The 17601-nt window shown below is 46.1% G+C and overlaps 5 protein-coding genes across 5 annotated transcripts; 2 read left to right on the top strand and 3 right to left on the bottom strand.

Annotated features, from left to right (window-relative positions):
• Positions 1 to 5895: 5895 nt before the first annotated feature.
• On the bottom strand, positions 5896 to 7255 carry GGI43DRAFT_388383 (argininosuccinate synthase; the record flags this gene model as incomplete). The annotated part of the gene is made up of 3 exons (XM_083204065.1): positions 5896 to 6951; positions 7004 to 7129; positions 7184 to 7255. 3 exons carry the CDS (start codon positions 7253 to 7255, stop codon positions 5896 to 5898), a joined length of 1254 nt encoding a protein of 417 aa, XP_083055824.1.
• Positions 7256 to 7896: 641 nt separating this feature from the next.
• GGI43DRAFT_417684 (uncharacterized protein) lies at positions 7897 to 9874 on the bottom strand. The gene is made up of 4 exons (XM_083207451.1): positions 8902 to 9874; positions 8560 to 8834; positions 8168 to 8499; positions 7897 to 8106 (listed from the first exon to the last, which is right to left on the bottom strand). The coding sequence occupies exons 1-4, from the start codon at positions 9607 to 9609 to the stop codon at positions 8012 to 8014; spliced, it is 1410 nt and encodes a 469-aa protein (XP_083055823.1). The 5' UTR covers positions 9610 to 9874; the 3' UTR covers positions 7897 to 8011.
• Positions 9875 to 10351: 477 nt separating this feature from the next.
• GGI43DRAFT_388381 (uncharacterized protein) lies at positions 10352 to 11238 on the top strand (the record flags this gene model as incomplete). Its single annotated transcript, XM_083204064.1, has 3 exons — positions 10352 to 10590; positions 10646 to 10685; positions 10744 to 11238. 3 exons carry the CDS (start codon positions 10352 to 10354, stop codon positions 11236 to 11238), a joined length of 774 nt encoding a protein of 257 aa, XP_083055822.1.
• A 203-nt stretch (positions 11239 to 11441) lies between these two features.
• Positions 11442 to 13863, bottom strand: GGI43DRAFT_267472 (iron-containing redox enzyme family protein). The gene has a single exon (XM_083201040.1). It carries the CDS (start codon positions 13643 to 13645, stop codon positions 11516 to 11518), a length of 2130 nt encoding a protein of 709 aa, XP_083055821.1. The 5' UTR covers positions 13646 to 13863; the 3' UTR covers positions 11442 to 11515.
• Positions 13864 to 15328: 1465 nt separating this feature from the next.
• GGI43DRAFT_417680 (major facilitator superfamily domain-containing protein) lies at positions 15329 to 17598 on the top strand. The gene is made up of 4 exons (XM_083207450.1): positions 15329 to 16450; positions 16506 to 16739; positions 16799 to 17021; positions 17109 to 17598. Exons 1-4 carry the CDS (start codon positions 15627 to 15629, stop codon positions 17433 to 17435), a joined length of 1608 nt encoding a protein of 535 aa, XP_083055820.1. The 5' UTR covers positions 15329 to 15626; the 3' UTR covers positions 17436 to 17598.
• Positions 17599 to 17601: the final 3 nt, after the last annotated feature.

The raw sequence follows: 17601 nt of genomic DNA, 5'->3' as shown, positions 1-17601 counted from the left end.
CAGAGAGTTTATATCAAGTCGCTTGGAGGAATTTTGGCTTGAAACGAGATGTTTGAACGAGGTGAATACTGGCACTATACTACGTAAGCTGTGGCAGTGTTGACGCCCACGCATTGGATATTCAGGATTGGTCAATTAGAGGGCGACTGGTCCCTTGTATGAAGAGTCGAATACTTTTCATAATGCTAATCAAGTCTCAAGGAGTAGCATCAACATCGTTGCTCGCTAAAACATTCAACCTTTGGTCACATCCATTTGCGTAACTTAAACACCAATATGTGTCCAAACGCCAGATGGTAAGTGTTGCAAGCAACTTTTACCGCAAATTCCGGTGTTCAAACGTACATAATTGTTAGAGGTCCATTCGGACGGATCCAGATCGAGGAGGCTCCCAGACTGAAGGAATTAGCATTGCTTCTGTTGAGCTGAGCACCTCGCTGGAGTTGCAAGACGGCATAGAAAAGTGCACAAGGCCATACGTTTATACATTTGAGAATGAGATTGACGTCCGCCTCGAACTCTCTTTACTTTGCTTTATTTGTTTATAGATTTACAACCATCAAGCCTATTTGTTTTTCTTTTGGTCTTCCATTGTCCATATAAGTAGACTAAGCATCGTTTCTAGCACATACGACCATAGGTAGTGGAGAATTCGGGGTCCCGTCTGCTCCCCCATAGACAAGCCACTAACCGGCAGATTAGTAGTCAGGTGGGTGACCACTGGCGAACACCGGCTGTTGTATGTTTTTCTTTTTTGCTTTTTTTATAGCTGCTTCTCTACTGTATATAAGCCAGAGCTGGACAGCTTCTGGGGATATATGACCATAAGTAACGAACGGTTTAGGGTCCTATTAATTTTTTCTTTGTTTTTGTTTTGGGTCTAGAGACCGCTATTTCCAGAGTCTTTGGGTTTTCGAGTTTGCGGTTGTAGTTCTGCTTTCAGAAGCAAACTGAACTATCCTTGCTATGGGATGATTGCATACTGGATTATTTTACATAGCATTAAGCATAACTACTATTCTGACAACTGACTAGAAAGTTAGCCTATTGTATAGAATGCATAATTGTAACGATCCGTTATACCGTTAAGCCAAACAGGGCAAAAGATTAGGCCAATAATCACTATTGTAGCAATTACTGTAACGGAACCAGCTATTATAAGGGATTCAACTGTTACGGGGAACCAGGTCGTAACAATAATCCATATAGAGTGCATAATTTTAGAAGAGCTGATAACAATGGCATACTTCGCGCCTTGGGCCACAACATGTGTTGTAAAGATACACAAGGACGCCTCGACTTTATACAGACTTGACGCAACCAAATGCATAGAGCACCTCAAGTCCATTTGCCGTTCTCTTTATTTACATTTACATATATAATTGCATGAAACGCAAGTCTTGAGTCCCTCGCTTGTCAGCATCTCTCATTGGGCCACGTCTCTATTAATTTAATTTTGTCGTCTTTTCCGAGCATTAATTGCAGTTTGGATAAGACAACTCTTGCATACGTCGCGACCAAACTCGTAGGGTTCAATTTACAAGTAACCTCATGACAGAGAACGTTAATGCCACTACATGTAACTAGTTAATACATGCAGTGAATTTTGCAACCAGCAAGGCTAGATATGTGCGCATGTATTTACACATCATGGCCAAATGTTTGCTAGAATTTTCTTGTTGTACATTCCGCAAAATGTAGACTCTTGCATTCATCCAGGCACAGCGAGATATTGTATCAGTTAATCCCTTGTCTTATTCTGAACCAAACGCTTGAAGTGAGACTGGCAGATTGCGGCTCGATTCGGGGACATCCCGACCTGACATCCATTGGCCAACTTTACATAATGCCACACACACAAAAAGAAATTACCCGTTGCGCATATTATTTAATAAAATGATGCTTCGACGGCCAGTAGAAAGCGTACACGCGCTTTCATTTAAAGTGTAAATAGGCGCAGCGAGTCAAGCCTGATTTCGTGGCCTGATTTCGTGGCTGCATATGTACATACATGGATCCCTACGTGTGCTTTATGCGCAACATGTGGCAAGAAATCCACCCAGCGGGTGTCGGTGAAAGGTGAAAGCCATGAAATCAACTCCATATCTCGCACATATGTGTAAAAGTGTCATATAATTGGTTCCATTTGCCATGTTACATGTCGCTGTGCCACGTATTTGCAATTACCTGCGGATGTATTAACCCAGCGTTAACTTCTGAAGAGAGACCATTGGCATGTAAAGGAATTTGAAGCAAATATATGGCCTCTACTTCAGGGCTATATCCAGGTGTATATTGAGCTACGCATCCTTTGCACACAAGCTTCCATTTCACCACCACGGAGACTACCAAACGCAGAACAGTCAGAGACACATACAGCGTTCCGCCTAATTCAGCCATCTATGTGTACAAGAAGGTTTATACTCTTGAGCTGCAAACTTGGTTTTATGGCTCAGATCGCTTTGTGAGCTACCCCAGTGGGGGTATTGTCCAAGGCAAATGTACAGTCGGTATTGTGTCGGAGGAGGAACTTATCAACCATGAGAAGCTCGAAGGACAAGATTGGGTCAAAATCATCAAACCTAACGACTTCATCATGATTACTCTTTACGCCTTTCCTCCTGACAGGAATGATCCTGTCAGGAGCTTTCTCGCATTTTTCTACCCATTCATTTAGAGAAGATTGATATCCAAGACCTTATGGCCACAGTTGGGTCTTTGAAGATGGATGGCAGTATAGATTATAAATCAACCAGTAGACTGGTAGCAATTGGGTTTGTAACAACATCAAGAAAAACCTTCTTCAATCTCCAAACGCTCCCTTCAATTACGAATTTCACTCCTTTGGATAAATTTAACTGGCCGTTCATTTATATACCTCACTTAGCAGTGAGTTTCAATAATATTAACAGTTCCTCATATCATTAAACAAGTTTAGTTACAAATGATCTAATCATGTGTCGGTGTTATTCCTGGCTGCGGCAGCCGTAAAAAATTGCTCTAAAGGTGATCATTGGCGAATTCCAGCATTACATGCCCCCCCAAATTTGCTCTTTGTCATAGCTTCTTTTGCATCATCTCTACTATATGCCCGCTGTTCTTCATATTTGGGGGGATTCTCCTTGTATTTATTTTTATGTAATGTAGCTTTTCTATATAAACTAAAACAAAACCATTACTAGCACATACGACCATAGGTAATGGAAAATACGGGGTCCCGTCTGCTCCCCCATAGTCAAGCCATTAACCGGCAGATTAGTAGTCAGGTGGGTGACCACTGGCGAACACCGGCTGTTGTATGTTTTTTCTTTTTGCTTTTTTTTGCAGCTTAATTTCCACTGGTCATACGGACCTGATGAATGTTTTTCTGTTCTTCTTTTATGGCTTTTTATCCCACGGCCTGTGTAAGCAGAGCGGATACAAAACCAAGCACATACGACCATAGGCAAGCTCTTTCCAGCATGCTAAGAGGGCCATCACCACCCATTCCCTATGTCGTTGGACTCGATAAGCCGTTGTAGGCTAAAGAGAGCTCCAGACCATGGCAGTGACGAATAAACAAAAGGGTCGTCAAACCGACTAGCAGCAGCAGACTCCTCGGATGCATTGTGTTGCACATGAGGCAGGTAAGATGATGAACTCTGTGGTAATCGATGAAGCTGTGCCTTGAAGTGGTTGGAGCTTGGTGGAGCTTGGGATGTAATGGAAGGGTATTATTCTTGGATTGATATCGCTAAGATCTCCTTCATCCAGTGGCGTGAAATGGATATAGCCAATGTGTAGTTCAACTGCTGTGTAATAGACACAGGCGATGTATATCCATGCAGTAGAAGAACAGGGCAGAACGCATCGTTTCTGGGTGCAACCGTGTATTCTCTCTCTGATAGAGAGTCCCAGCTGTGGAACACTCAAACCCTATATAAATATATATATATATTTATTGATATATATTTCATTTATATCACATGCCTCTTCAATAATCCCGTTCCTCCATGAGTGGATTAGCTTCAACTTCCTTGTCAAAGTTAACGAGGTGTGTCAAATGACACCACGGTTTAATGGCCATTTCCTTGCGCATGGTCTCTGCGAAAAAACGTGGACCACTTCATCCGCAGGTGGGCTTCATTGATCTGGGCAACGGTTGTATGATGCAACAACTCTCCAAAGTCCTTGACGTGGGGATGCAGTCATCATTAACATCGAAATTGGTCGTCGGCGTTCATCAGAAGTACGTCGGCGTTTTTATCCAGAGGTTGATTTTCGACAGTATCAAAGCGAGTATGATTGTCACTGGTTGAAGCATGCAGCTTGAGAATGGCATCACTGAGATTGGGGTGTTGTAGTTTATTAGAAGTAAGTCGGCGTTTTTCTTCTAGGGTCAGCTCTACTCAGAGTATTGTGGAGAGAGAGAAAAAGGATATAATATGCGTACTTGAACGTAATAGAGGAGAAGGTAATGGAGAACGGAGTAGTTTGCCAGGATATGGAGGCGGACATGCTTCAGCATGCGCAAGACCTTTATTCATGTTAACAACCTTGCCTCCTTGCCCCCCTTGCCAGCATATAGCGTAGCAACATCTCCATGTTTATCTTTGCATGGACGATTTTTGGTATTCTTGAGAGAAAATATAGTCGCAATTAGCTCAAAATCTTTTCGCCTACATGCGACAGTATCAGAGCGAGTCTGCTATCGTTATCATAATTAATATCTTCAAGGATCGCACTGCTCCTAAAGTCAGAGTGTATTAGCAAATTACAGTAATATGTAGATAGGAATTAGGCTGAGGTACTAATAAGGGCGTTATAAAAGCCTTCGTCGTCTCTTAATAATATTACTGCGAATGATGTACTGGCAACGGCAGCAGACAGGAGGAGGCCGAAGATCACCAAACGTTTGCACTGATGTAACGACCTCAACTCGACTGTTAAACAGGAGGGGGCCGCAGACAATCAAATGTATGCGTTGATGCAACGACGTCAACTCTACTGTCGCCCCAACAAGTTCCCGACCCTTCACCTCCAATAGACTTCGTAAGATAAGCTTGCCAAGTAAGCATTATTATCTTTTAAAACTGACTATGGCGGTGGACAGGAGGAGGGTGAAGATCACCGAACGTATGCGTTAATGCAACGAGCTCAACTCTACTGTCAGCCCAACAAATGGGTAGGCATCGCCATCTCTTGAACTTGTTTCGCAGGCAACAGCACCGAGTAATATTATCAAGGACGGCACGAGGACTATTCCACTAATATAGACGAGGAATAAGGTTGCGTCGAGAGGTGTGCGATGGCAGCATTGTCCATGGCGAAACACGGAGATATAGCGACGCGATTAAAGGGTGGCTGGGATGATTGGCTTCAGATCAATTAGAGACATCTATCGGCTAAAAAGTGGTCAACTCGATGGCTTACAATAATATTTGAAATACCCAGATCTTGCAAGAGCCAACAGTCTTCAGCCAGCCGCATTTTTCTGCAATAGGTCTATGTCTCAGCGAGTATATATTCCCCTCTCGGCCAGCCAATATGATTTAGCCACGCCGTTGGCAGAATTCCCTTTCAAAAATAATAGCTCTTTCCTAACCTGATTCGAACATTGCTTACCCCAAAAGAATTCATCTAGCCCCAAATAAATACACAGGACCCCTCTCATAGAATAGGTGTCTTCTAAATAGCTTACATCGACAATAACAAGGTATTTTCACGGAAAAATAACTCACTATCGCTGGGATGTGGAATACCATTTGCTACCAGTATGGTTTATGAGATTTATGCTGTGGGAGTTGCTTTCATTTTAAATAATTTTGGTCTACTATTGTCTGGAGTGGGGATACCCTGTCTTTATTTTTCATCTCAGGATCAACTCTAATGATGCTATCTATGTGACAAAAGCCGCTAAAATCTCTTGGCCAAGCTCTGTCCACTGTCTTCCATTGCCTTTCCGTACTTTTTGAGTCGGATCGCATTGACACCGATGAACCCAGTAGTGTCCTTTGGAGAGAAGTCACCAATCTCGTCCATGGAGCTTTCGGTTGCATCGTAGAGTTTGGCAGTATCAGACCAACGTCCGAGAACACTGAAAGAGCCCTTGAAAGCTCGGCATCTTACCGACCCATTCACATCCTCTTGTGAAGCAATGATGCTCTTGGACAGAAACGCGCGCTCGGGTGAAAAGTAGAGGCCATTGTACAGCAGTTTTGCGTAGTTGAAGGTGACAAATTGATCACGAAGAGCGCGGACCTCACGGTCCAGCACTAGACCTTCCAAGTCAACGTGCGCAGCCCGCAGCATGGTCAGGCCGGGTGTCTCGTAGCAGCCACGAGACTTTAATCCTATGAAACGATTCTCGACAATGTCAAGACGGCCGACACCGTTCCTACGCGCGATGGCGTTGGCAGTCAGGAAAAGGTCAACAGAATCTGTGGCGACCTTTCCGCCCTCATACTCGAGCTTGACTGGAATGCCTTTCTCAAAGGTGACGGTGAAGTCTTCAGGCTGATCAGGGGCTGCTCTCGGATCCACAGTCAGTTGCCACATGTTATCCGGAGGACTGGTGTTTGGGTCTTCCAGGATACCGGCCTCATAGCTATAGTGGGCCAGATTCTCGTCCATGCTCCATGGCTTGCTCTTTGTGCTCCTGACTGGGATGCCCATCGCCTGGGCGTAGTCGAGCAGGTCGTTGCGACCTTTGAACTTTTCGTAAAACACGGGGTCACGCCAAGGCGCAATGACCGCGATGGAAGGCTGGAGAGCGTAAAAGGCGAGTTCGAATCGAACCTGATCATTGCCCTTGCCTGTGCATCCGTGTGATACGGCGAAGCAGCCTTCCTTTTGCGCAATGGCAATCTGTGCCCGTGCCGTCACGGGACGAGCAAGCGATGTACCAAGGAGGTAAACATTCTCGTAGATGGCGTTGCATTGAATTGCAGGGAAGCACTGCTCTTCTATAAACTACATGCTGGCGTCAGTAATGACTCTTGATTCGCGATGGCGGAGTGCATACCTCTCTACGAAGATCCTCAATGTAGACCTTGCTGGCACCAATCTTGAGAGCCTTTTCCCTGACAGCGTCGAAATCCTCTTCCTGGCCAATGTTGGCTGTAAAGGTGATGACTTCATATCCTTGTTCCTAAGCAACATCTCAGCCCACGTGCTCAACGCAAAAGTCGTGGCGACGACTCACCAGCAAGTACTTTAATATGCAGCTCGTGTCCAAACCGCCAGAGTAGGCGAGGCAGACTTTTTGTTTCGTCATCCTTTAAGGGTTCGTAGCGATTGTGATAAGAAGGATGATGGTGATGCTTGCAAGAATGAACGACTCCGAAGAAACGGCACGAGTGAGGGGAATGAGAGTGGGTGGTCAATGCCTTGTTGAACAGAAACAATTAAAGATGAGGTGGGTCTTATTCAACATTATTATGACGTATTATGACTGCTTGTTGGTTGGACGCTGTTTGTTGGTTCGCCAGCTGTACAAGAGCCGGCCGTATAACCAATGGGTGACAATGAGATGCCTCAATGCGACTGGCGAGTTGTTGGGAATGGGGGCTTTGTGACGGCAATGCTACTTGAGTGAGGGGAAATGCAATATAGCGGCATGTGTGGGCTGCTTTGTATGTGCATCCATACGTTAGTACTATGTACATGATGCATGTGCATGCATGCAGGCGAAGCGAGGCTATTCCATGGCAAACGAATCCTCCGTAGGATTACCCAAGCCGTGACGATCCTTTATACGCTGCACCAAACACGGCAAAGGGTGGGCCAATAATTGCAATTATAGCAATTACTGTGACGGAACCAGCTGTTTATAAGGGATCGCTGTACGAGTGAATAGATTGTAACGCAAGGCTGGCTGCAAAATTTATTAGAGCAGCGTATTGTATTAATAGTTTGTTATTTCTGACGAATTTAATTGAGTATCATTTATCTTAATATATAGTTATTATTTTTTTTTTTTTACTTAAATAACTTGAATGATTAATTCTTATTCTACTGGTAATATTAACCTTCACGGTGCCAGTCTACATGCATCTCGCGGGAAAAGAACAGTCTCGCGAATATCAGCCAAACCCAGATATCCCTGAACAAGGCGATTCAGCCCAACTGCAAGATGCGTCAGTATTGCCAATTCGATGATGAAAACATGTAGTAAATGACAACTTACGTCCAAAACCACCCCATGGCGGCATGCCAATCTCGTGCGCTTCAGTATATGGCCGCCACCCCGGAGAGTCTGGATCGATGGGATGCGCACGATTTGTAAAGGCTGATCTCACTTCTTTATACGAGTGAAGCAGTTGGCATCCCGTGACAATTTCCTGTCCGCGTAGAATGATGTCGAAAGAATTCGTCGTTGCGTCATCCTGCCCCAGTGAAGAGACATTGCACGGACGAAGGTGCTTTGGAAAGTGGGTGACTATGAATACATCCGAAGGTGAGTCCAGAAGTGACTGGTCGCTCGCAAGAAACTCTCCCAGCAATGCCTCTTCCTCTCTCCTGAACCATTTACTATTAATAATGCTCAATTGTAGCAGGTTCATCGTGATGGGTACATACGTAAGGTCTTCTTCGACGTGAGCTATTCTGCCGAGTTGATCACGGAGAATAGCTTTGGCTTCATCAAATCGTACGCGCGGCAGCTTGCCGTTCTTATCCAAGCCCAACTTGAAACTCCCAGCGGCAGGATATAGTCTCTTTGCAGCTGCCGTGAGTTTGGCATACTTGTCGTGTTCTTGCAAGGACCGCACAAGGAACACCAAGAGACTGTCAGCAAGCTCAAGAATCTCGGTCCAATCATTTTTGAGCGCAAACACGAGTTCAAGCATCGTAAACTAGGCCACATGTTAGCATAACGAGGAGGTTCCTGTATATTCAGAATTAGGGGCAAGGGTACTAGACCTCTGTCAGATGCCTTCCGTCACTCTTTGGTTCTCGACGGAACACGGTGTGAATGTCATAGACTCGTTCAAGATCTGCAGCGAGTGCCATCCCCAGATGCACCTCACCGGTTGGTGCCAGCATCGCTTGCCTGCCGAGATAATCGAGATAGAAGTGATCCTCTTCCTCAGCGGGGTATTCGTAGCCCACGAATGCTGGCGTTGGAAGGTAGTGAAAATCATGGGTTGCCAAGTATTTGACGGCTAACTGGTGCACTGCTGAGAAGAGTTTGAAGATTGCGGCAGTGGCTTCAACTCGAGCGTCCAAAAGCCTGTGGTCGAGCCTTTGGTCTAAGAGAAGGATCCGTTCATCTAGCAAAGGCAGAGTCTCCCCAGGAGCTCCATGCAACTTGAGGTTACCTGAGAGATTGGGCGTTGCTTCAGACAATATTGTCAGTCCAGATACCCGAAGAATAACTAACCCTGTATTATCGGGCGTAGTTATCACGCATGAGACGCGGACAAGCGATTCAGGAGTCAGGCGCTGAGCTGTAGCAAAGATGGCGGGATCCGCGCAATCTGTAATGTCCAGCTTGCATTTGAAGAATTGGGCATTCTTTCTTAGCAGGAATGCAATTGAACCGCCTTCTTCAACAGGGCAAATACTATGGACACGACCGGTAAAGGTGGTGTTTTCACTCTGACCACCGTTATTCGAAATGCTACCCATGGCTTGGAAGCTGTTGGCACCCAGATCGCAATGATGAAAAGAGTGACTCTCCCAACTTGACGGGACTTCGTTCCTGGAGGTGTGATTTGAGAAAAAGAGAGGTTTTTTGACACTGGAACGTACTCTTGGAAAAAAAAAAAAAAATTGTCATGTGCAGTTTCTTTTATATATACTTTCAATGCAAAAATCCTAAGAGATATTGGGCGGCTTGCTTATGCGGCTGTAATAGGGAGAGACAGTGGCATAGGTATGTAGCTAAGATTACATAAAACTATACATCTTTTATTTCAACATCAGGCTAATATATAACAGTAATTAAATTCTATTATAATCAGGGGTTATTAATAAAAAATATTATTCAAGGCTTGAGGACTTGTGGTGATTAGGAAACTTGCATGTGATAACGAAGGTACATGTAAGGGCAGCGAAGGATTCGAAGGATCAAACTTCAGATGCAGTGTGAATAAGATCAACTGAACTAGTACCGCCACCCCGTCCCGCCCCCATCCACACGATCCCCCAGGAGCTTGTCTAAGTAGCAGTACATGCACATGTACATACCTGCATGTAAGCAGTGTGATGGCTTCCTCCGTGCGCGCAGCATAAGGGGCCCCATAAGCTCGTTCTTCTCCCTCAAGAGTCATCTTATGACCCAAAGTCTCGTAGCAGTATTCATTTATTCATCATCGTTTATTTTTGGTGTAGCTGAGTTTTCGGCCATAGTGCGCTCAAGGGAAACAAAATGGCATACATGGCTCTGGAAGTTATCGACTATCAGCGCTTGCTGGAGCGAGATGACGCTGAGATCAAGAGATTGATTAGCATTTGTTCCAATGCCGGGCTGTTCTTTCTGGACTTGAGAGGACCAGAAAATAAAGCCCTGCTGGAAGACTTGCAGCCAATCATTGACGCTCAGCGCAAGTTCTTTGGGCAGAAGCCCGAGATGAAGATGCCGTACGCGAGCCCTCTCGATGGTCGAGGGTAAGACACTCCGTTTCTAGTAGTTTAAGTCAATAGAATTGACTGGTGCATACAGATACGACAGTTTTGACGACATTTTTGTGCAAAGACTCAAGGTTTGTTTGCAATTTGGACTTGCAATTTGGACAGAAACTAACTGCTATTATCCTGCAGTTATCGCGCGAGGAGCAGGTCCAGGGCAGCCTTGCCCTGCCCCAAGACTTGCAAACAGTTGAGACAAAAGTCAACAATGTGGCATCCAGAATCGACGCTGTTCTTCGCGACATCTCTATACTGTTATGCCAGAATTTGGAGCCTCCTATTTCGACCAAAGTTGTCGATGATCCGAGCAGCACGGGCCTGAGCAACTTGTGTCTGGGTATATCGGCTGCAAAAGCTGGAACTCCGGTCATGGGTGAGCATTTGGATGAGGACCTTCTGACAATTACGTTTTACGATGAACCATTCCTCGAGGTGCTGGATAGACAAGCGCAAACGTGGAAAGTCGTTGACGTACTGGAACACTTGCCCATCGTCAATGTCGGCGATAGATTCCAGAGCTTTTCCGATGGTCGACTGCATGCACCGCTGCATCGAGTCAAACAGACGCCAAACCAGATAGATCTCATAATGTATGATTTGGATGCAAGTATACAGCAGGTGTGCTGATTACCACAGGCGGATTGATTTCTGTAGTTGGATAGCATTAGATGCCTAGAATACAGAAAGCTTTTCTGAAGATGGATTTCCTGCCGGAGCAGTCTCAATCTCAATCTGTGAAAAAGCCGTAGACACTAGTAACACACAATCTTGCATAATGTATAGTGCATGAATAATGGACTGGCAGAAATAAAAATCATAAGACAAAGACATTGAACCTCTAGTCAATATTGGCCACAGCTTTTATAAACTACATATTTTGATATACTACTCTAGTGGTAACCGCTCATGCCAGTATCTTCTCAATTTCCGCTCGTCCATACTCATAACCGCCAACAAAGTCACAAGACTTGACGGGATCTGAGCTGAGCTCCGCCAAACAAGCCTCGAATCCGACCCTCTTTCGTTCAATGACTTCCCACAGGTAACTTCTATCTCCTTTAGCCAGCAATGATTCATCTGCAGCTACCAACATTTCCATGTCGAGAAACGCGCGAGCCAGACCCAGCAGGAATGCCCCGTTCTTCTGCGGTCGCATGGACCAGTTGAGCAAAGAGTGTGCAAATTTCGTGACAGCGGAAGAGTCTTCATTCAATGGCCCAATAATATCGCCCAGACACGTCGGTTCAGGAAAGTTGTGTCTACGAGCCATTTCGCATCCAAGGGCAATGAGATCTGGGCGGTATCCACGGCACAACTGCTCATCCATACCCGCAATACCCGTATTCTCCGGGCTGTAGCCCATATCAGCACGGATAATTTGGAGGATCTTGGCCGTCAACGGTGTGGCCGTTTGATACGGTGATGCTACCATGTTCTCTAACACGCAAGAATGCACGAACCATAGTGGAAGTATGGTATCAGGTCTGATCTGAGAGACTTGCAAGGCCGGTAGTGGAACAAAGTCGTGTGAGTCGCTGGAAGGGCATGCTTGCGTGGGGGAGAAGACTGGATGGGTAACAGCCACATCCTGTCGTGGGGGTAGAAATGAGTGTTCCAAAAGGGAGTGCCCTCCGACAGTTTTCCAGTAAGCGTCTCCTGGACGGGCATCCTTTTCCTGGAGAGAATCGATCCAGGTGCGCAAAAGTTCGACCTCGCTATCGGTGAATGCGCCAAACATCCTACCAGTCCAGGAGAGCTCTTTCATAAGCAGACTCTTACTGCTATTGCCTCTGTACACCCACGGTCTTGAGTCAGCCAAGGCGTGTAGAAATCCGTATTTCCACTCGTCCCCTTTCTCGTTGGCGTAGTAGGGCGACGAGAACCATTCTGTTAGACTTTTTCCACCGATGCGGGCTCGACTGGTGCAGTGGATCTTGCGTGCAAGATTCGCCTTGCGATGGAGTATCTGGATCAATCTCTCTTCATACACATCCGGCGTTTCACTCTCGTCAAGGGCTTGCGAGAGCAAATATCCGGCCTGTATACGCTTCCACGCCTGGTCGCAGTCCATCAAGCCAGTCTTGCGCATGAGATCCATGAAGGCGACGATGTTGGCCAGTGCCATTCCCGAGTGTCCCGAATCAGCATTATCGATGGATATATGCAGGGCAAAGTAATACGCTGAGATGCCAACTTCAGGGAATTCTTTGGTTGCTTTTAGCCCGGTAGGTGCCAATGCTTCGAAATGTAAGTTTAGACCTAGGATCTCGGGCAGAAACTCGTTGGGGAAAAGGGAAATGAGCAATTGCCCAATTGAATTCCTCCACACTTGTTCATCGTTTAGTCCATGGCGGTCTTGGATGAAATCGATCGAGTCACTTGCCGGGAGATCAACGCCATGCTTTCTCAGCAGATCTCTATAAATCAAGACATGGTTTTTCTCAACGTCTCCGTCGCCTAGTTCCTCGGAAAACACCTGCCATGCATTCTTGGTAATGTCTCTGAGCACAAAGGGTGTCGTGATTTTGTGAATACGGCATAACCAGGCTCCGTCGATAAAATTCAAGGGGGCAAGTCGCTTAAGCCACTGGACCGCGTCCTCTTTGGTATTGAACAGCTCTCGAGGAGACCCAGCTGATCTTCGCCTGACATACGACTCGAATGCATCCGAGACCTCTTGACGTTCGGCCTCGAGAAACTTGTCCAGTGCTACCTGGTTGTACTCTTTCAGGTCTAGAATACTGCGGGTCGGCGGCTTGTATTTCGCCATTGAAAAGCCTTGTTCCAAAAGGTCTAGAAGCATCTCCTTTGCTGCCGGCAGAACCTCTGGAAACTCTTCGAGGTTCTGTACTTTGTAGTACATCTCTTTGTATAGCGTGACCCGCTCTGCCAATTTGGCCTGGAGTCTCGATCTCTGATTTGTATCCAAGGGAATGACGCTGTTGGCTCGACCTGCGAACCATGTACGCCACCTCCGAGCCAAGAGGAAGGCAGTGAAGAGTGAGAAAAGGACAATGATCTTTATGAAAGACATGGTGAAATATTTTTTAATCGGTAACGATTTGAAAGACCGGCCGTGTTCTGACTCGAAATCCGAGTGAGAGAAGTATAACGATATGTGCTAGCCTCAATTTAATAGCAGTTGAAATACGAGAAGAGATTTTAGCAACGTGACGAGTATGCTGTCTATAAAATAGTGACATTAGATGTTACTTATTTCCATTCGCACCAATCGCATGACCTGCTGTAGAATCTCAAGACTACACACATGGCGTAACAAAAACTCCACGGTGGATATGTCACATAGGAGGCTGGTGTGAAGGATGCGTAAGCTGGTTGACTCAATAGTACATGTACGTCGTCCCGTCGTGCAGCCGAAGGATGAAAAACTTGCCCTTCATCATGTGTAACGCAATTCGTGCTTATTCCTACGCCAATCCCTTGTTGCGTAATAGTGCCTATTTCATGTGAATGTCTCGCTCAACAAACACGATGGTGATACAAAACTTGACGCCAATAGGATTGCGTCCTGGCCACATGCTAGCCGTTTCGTTGAGCTGTGTGGCTGAGAAGCGGGCGTCAAGACCAGGAAGATGGAAACTAGCACAATCCATTGAGCCAAGTTGCCTAATTTCAGATTAAAAGCATGTCAGATTCAAGGCATGTCAGGTACGCGAAAGCGAGGTAACATCACCACAAAAGGTGATACGTGTTCCGATGTTTCGCAGCATTATCGTGACAGAATCCTCCATATGGTCGTTCGAACCTGGCCTATCAAATACCACATCTATCAAATACCACATCCAATGCTTCTAATGTCGGTATATCATGGTTGAAAGAATCAACCTCAATGATAGGCTCACTTGAGCCAATTCACAGAAAAGAGGTTGAACCATGCCATGTGTGCAGCCCGCAATAGGAAAAAAAATGTTTGATGGTAGCGGGTTTCCGCAAGACATTGCCACTCTGAGCGGCCGCCATCGCTTCTGCATTCGCGTGCCGTCGAGGAAGAAATTCAACTCTTTAGTTCCTGCTGCATATAGTACATGCGGCCCTTCTTGGAGATGGTGTAAGGGGGATTACTGCCTATTGCTTTTCATTCTTGAAGGATTGAGAGATGTGACACCGATAATGGAAGGATGACAGCTTCAGCCTAGAAAGATGATGGCATCCACGCTCCTCGTATGCATGCTTCGAGCTGAGCTGCTGAGGCCTCGTATAACGCAATTTTGAAATACTGTCCAAAGTGGACCATGAGCGTCTGTGGAGGTTGCAATTGCAACCAGTGCGGATCCGCCACCATTCCTTGTGCTGCGCGGGATGTGTCGTTCCAGCAAAGGATCCCGTCGTTTGAATCCTTGCAATCCTCGACGGCCCGAGTTGGATACATGATGCTTAATCAAGAGAAGTGAGGGAGGCTAAGGCGCGGGTATCGGGGATCCACGGCGCCAATGGTGGAGTATGGAGCAGCGCTCAAAGTGCTGACAGGGCTGATGAGGAGCTTAGCAGCGGCCCGGAGCAAGTGGACCAATTGCGCATCTTGCAGCTAGAATGTAATAATAATATAGCCTAATAATAATGGCTTGTAGTAATATTTATCCAGTTTAATTGCAATTTCAAAGTAGTGTTTTATTTTATATATACTTTATTATGTAATTTACTATATAATTTTTTATTATAATATTAAGCTATTGAAATAGAATTGTTATAAGTTTAGGTTTTTTATCTGTGTGTTATATGAGTAGGTAGTTACAATATAACCACCATTCAGCCAACAAAACCTAGATTGGTGGATATACATACCTCAACCAACATGAAAAGTGGATTCGCAACCTCATGTCAGTCGAGGTATAAGTACATACTGCATTGCTGGGGTGTGGAAGAGATCTAACCTGCTCCGGGTACATGCCGCCCCCCCGGCCAAACCATTCCCTCCCTTAAGAGTTATTAACTCATACTTCACAGCCTGGGGAATTCGAACAAATCGCATCGCTTTTGCTGTCCATGCTTGCAAAATGGCAACCAAAGTACTTACCGAGCCGCAATTGGTTGAGCTCCAGCCTGCCAAAGCCGGTGGTAACCCCGCATCAGCATCGGCCGAAGCATTGTCGGATCCGTCAAGCAGCTCTTCGCCCGCTACATCAGCAGAAGAGACCAAGACGGCCATTGTCCAGTCGAAATTTCGAGCCACGATCGTTGTTGCTCAGCTGCTGGGCTTGAATCTCTTTAGCAGCTTCTGCAATGGCGTCGTCGTTGTCGGCCTACCAGCCATGGCGGCCTCCCTGCATATCGACGAGGGACTGCTTGTCTGGCCTACCTCAGTCTTCTACCTGACTGCAGGCTCATGTCTGTTGCTGGCCGGCTCAATTGCCGATGTGGTTGGCACAAAGACTATGAGCTTGGTAGGGGCCTTCACTGCCGCCATCACCGCCATGGCCTGCGGTTTGGCCCAATCCAGTGGCCAATTGATTGCCTTTCGTGCTTTGCAGGGCGTCACAAACGCCATCATTGTCCCCTCGTCCGTCTCCATTGTTTCGACTGGCTTGGAGGAGGGAAGACCGCGCAATCTAGGTTTCGCGTGCTTAGGCTTTGCTGGTCCCATCGGATTCTCTCTTGGTCTAGTTCTCGGTGGTGTCTTCGCCGACAGCACCGGTTGGAGGGCCGCATTCTATCTTGCTGCAGCCGCCACTTTCGCTCTATTCTTGGCCGGTATTTGGGCATTGCCAAAAGACATAGTCCGTACAGGGAAAGCAGCTTGGTCCAGGATTCTGACAGAAATTGACATCATTGGGGCACTCATTGGGACTGCAAGTTTGGCGATGCTGTCCTATGTTCTCGCGTAAGGACCCCTCATCAGTCTACCACTCCTGAGCGTGGCTAATACAGAGCTTCAGAGTCTTATCCGCCGACATCCACAGTATTCACAAAGCATCTACTATTGTCCTTCTAGTTATCAGTGCCATCTTGATCCCTGTGTTTATAGTATGGATGCAGTACCGGGAAAAGCACCAGCGCAATGCACTTATCCCCAACTCACTATGGAAAAACTGGGTATTTACTAGTTGTTGCCTGATGGTGCTACTCACCACGGCTGTGTGCAACTGCATGGAGTTGTATAGCAGTCTGTTGTAAGTCATCAATCGCTGGCAGCAGTCCTTTTATTGGTTTGAGTTGACCTTTTCTCCAGCTTCCAACAAGTTCAGCAGAAATCCGCGCTGCATGCTTCACTGCAGATTCTCCCGTCTCTTATTTCTGGAGCATTAACAAACATATCGACCGGCATCTTTGTAAACCGTATGCCAGTCATGTGGTCTGTACTCATCTCCTCGACCATCAGTGCAGTCGCGCCGCTTCTCATGGCTCTTATTAAGCCTCACTGGCCATATTGGTACGATGCTTTCTTCGCTCAGGTTAGTGATACATAATATTCATCATAGATACTGTTCATCGCTGCAAACGTCCTATAACAACATCGACGCGTTTCTAACTGCATGCAGATCCTGACCCCATTGAGCTGCGATATCCTCTTCACAGTTGGCCTCCTCGTCGTGTCAGACGTATTCCCAACACACATGCAGGCTTTGAGCGGAGCCGTCTTCAACACTTGCGCACAGCTGGGTACAGCCATTGGTCTAACCGTTACCTCGCTCATTGCCACCTCTGTAACCAATGCATCTCCTGAGGCTGATAAATCCTCACCCAATGCCCTCATGGCTGGGTATCGTGCCGTGTTTTGGACCATGTTCGCCGCCATGGCAATGACTTGTGTGCTAAGTGTGCTTGGATTACGGACAGTTAAACAATTAGGAGTCAAGAGAGATTAAGTCGTTGCAGACAGGCCTCACTACCTTGAAAACTATATACTATGTAATATAGACTGGTTCGTCACAAGTTACCTATAGTTAGGATAATCACCCCAGTGTATCAACAAGAATTTATAAAGAAATAGAGACTTATACAATAGGGATTCATTAGGTTCAAACTCTACAA

Source organism: Trichoderma evansii (assembly GCF_050947405.1).
Source record: "Trichoderma evansii strain SZMC 28006 chromosome Unknown GGI43scaffold_31, whole genome shotgun sequence".
NCBI classification, from domain to species: Eukaryota; Fungi; Ascomycota; class Sordariomycetes; order Hypocreales; family Hypocreaceae; genus Trichoderma; species Trichoderma evansii.
This window is presented reverse-complemented; position numbering and strand designations above follow the sequence as displayed.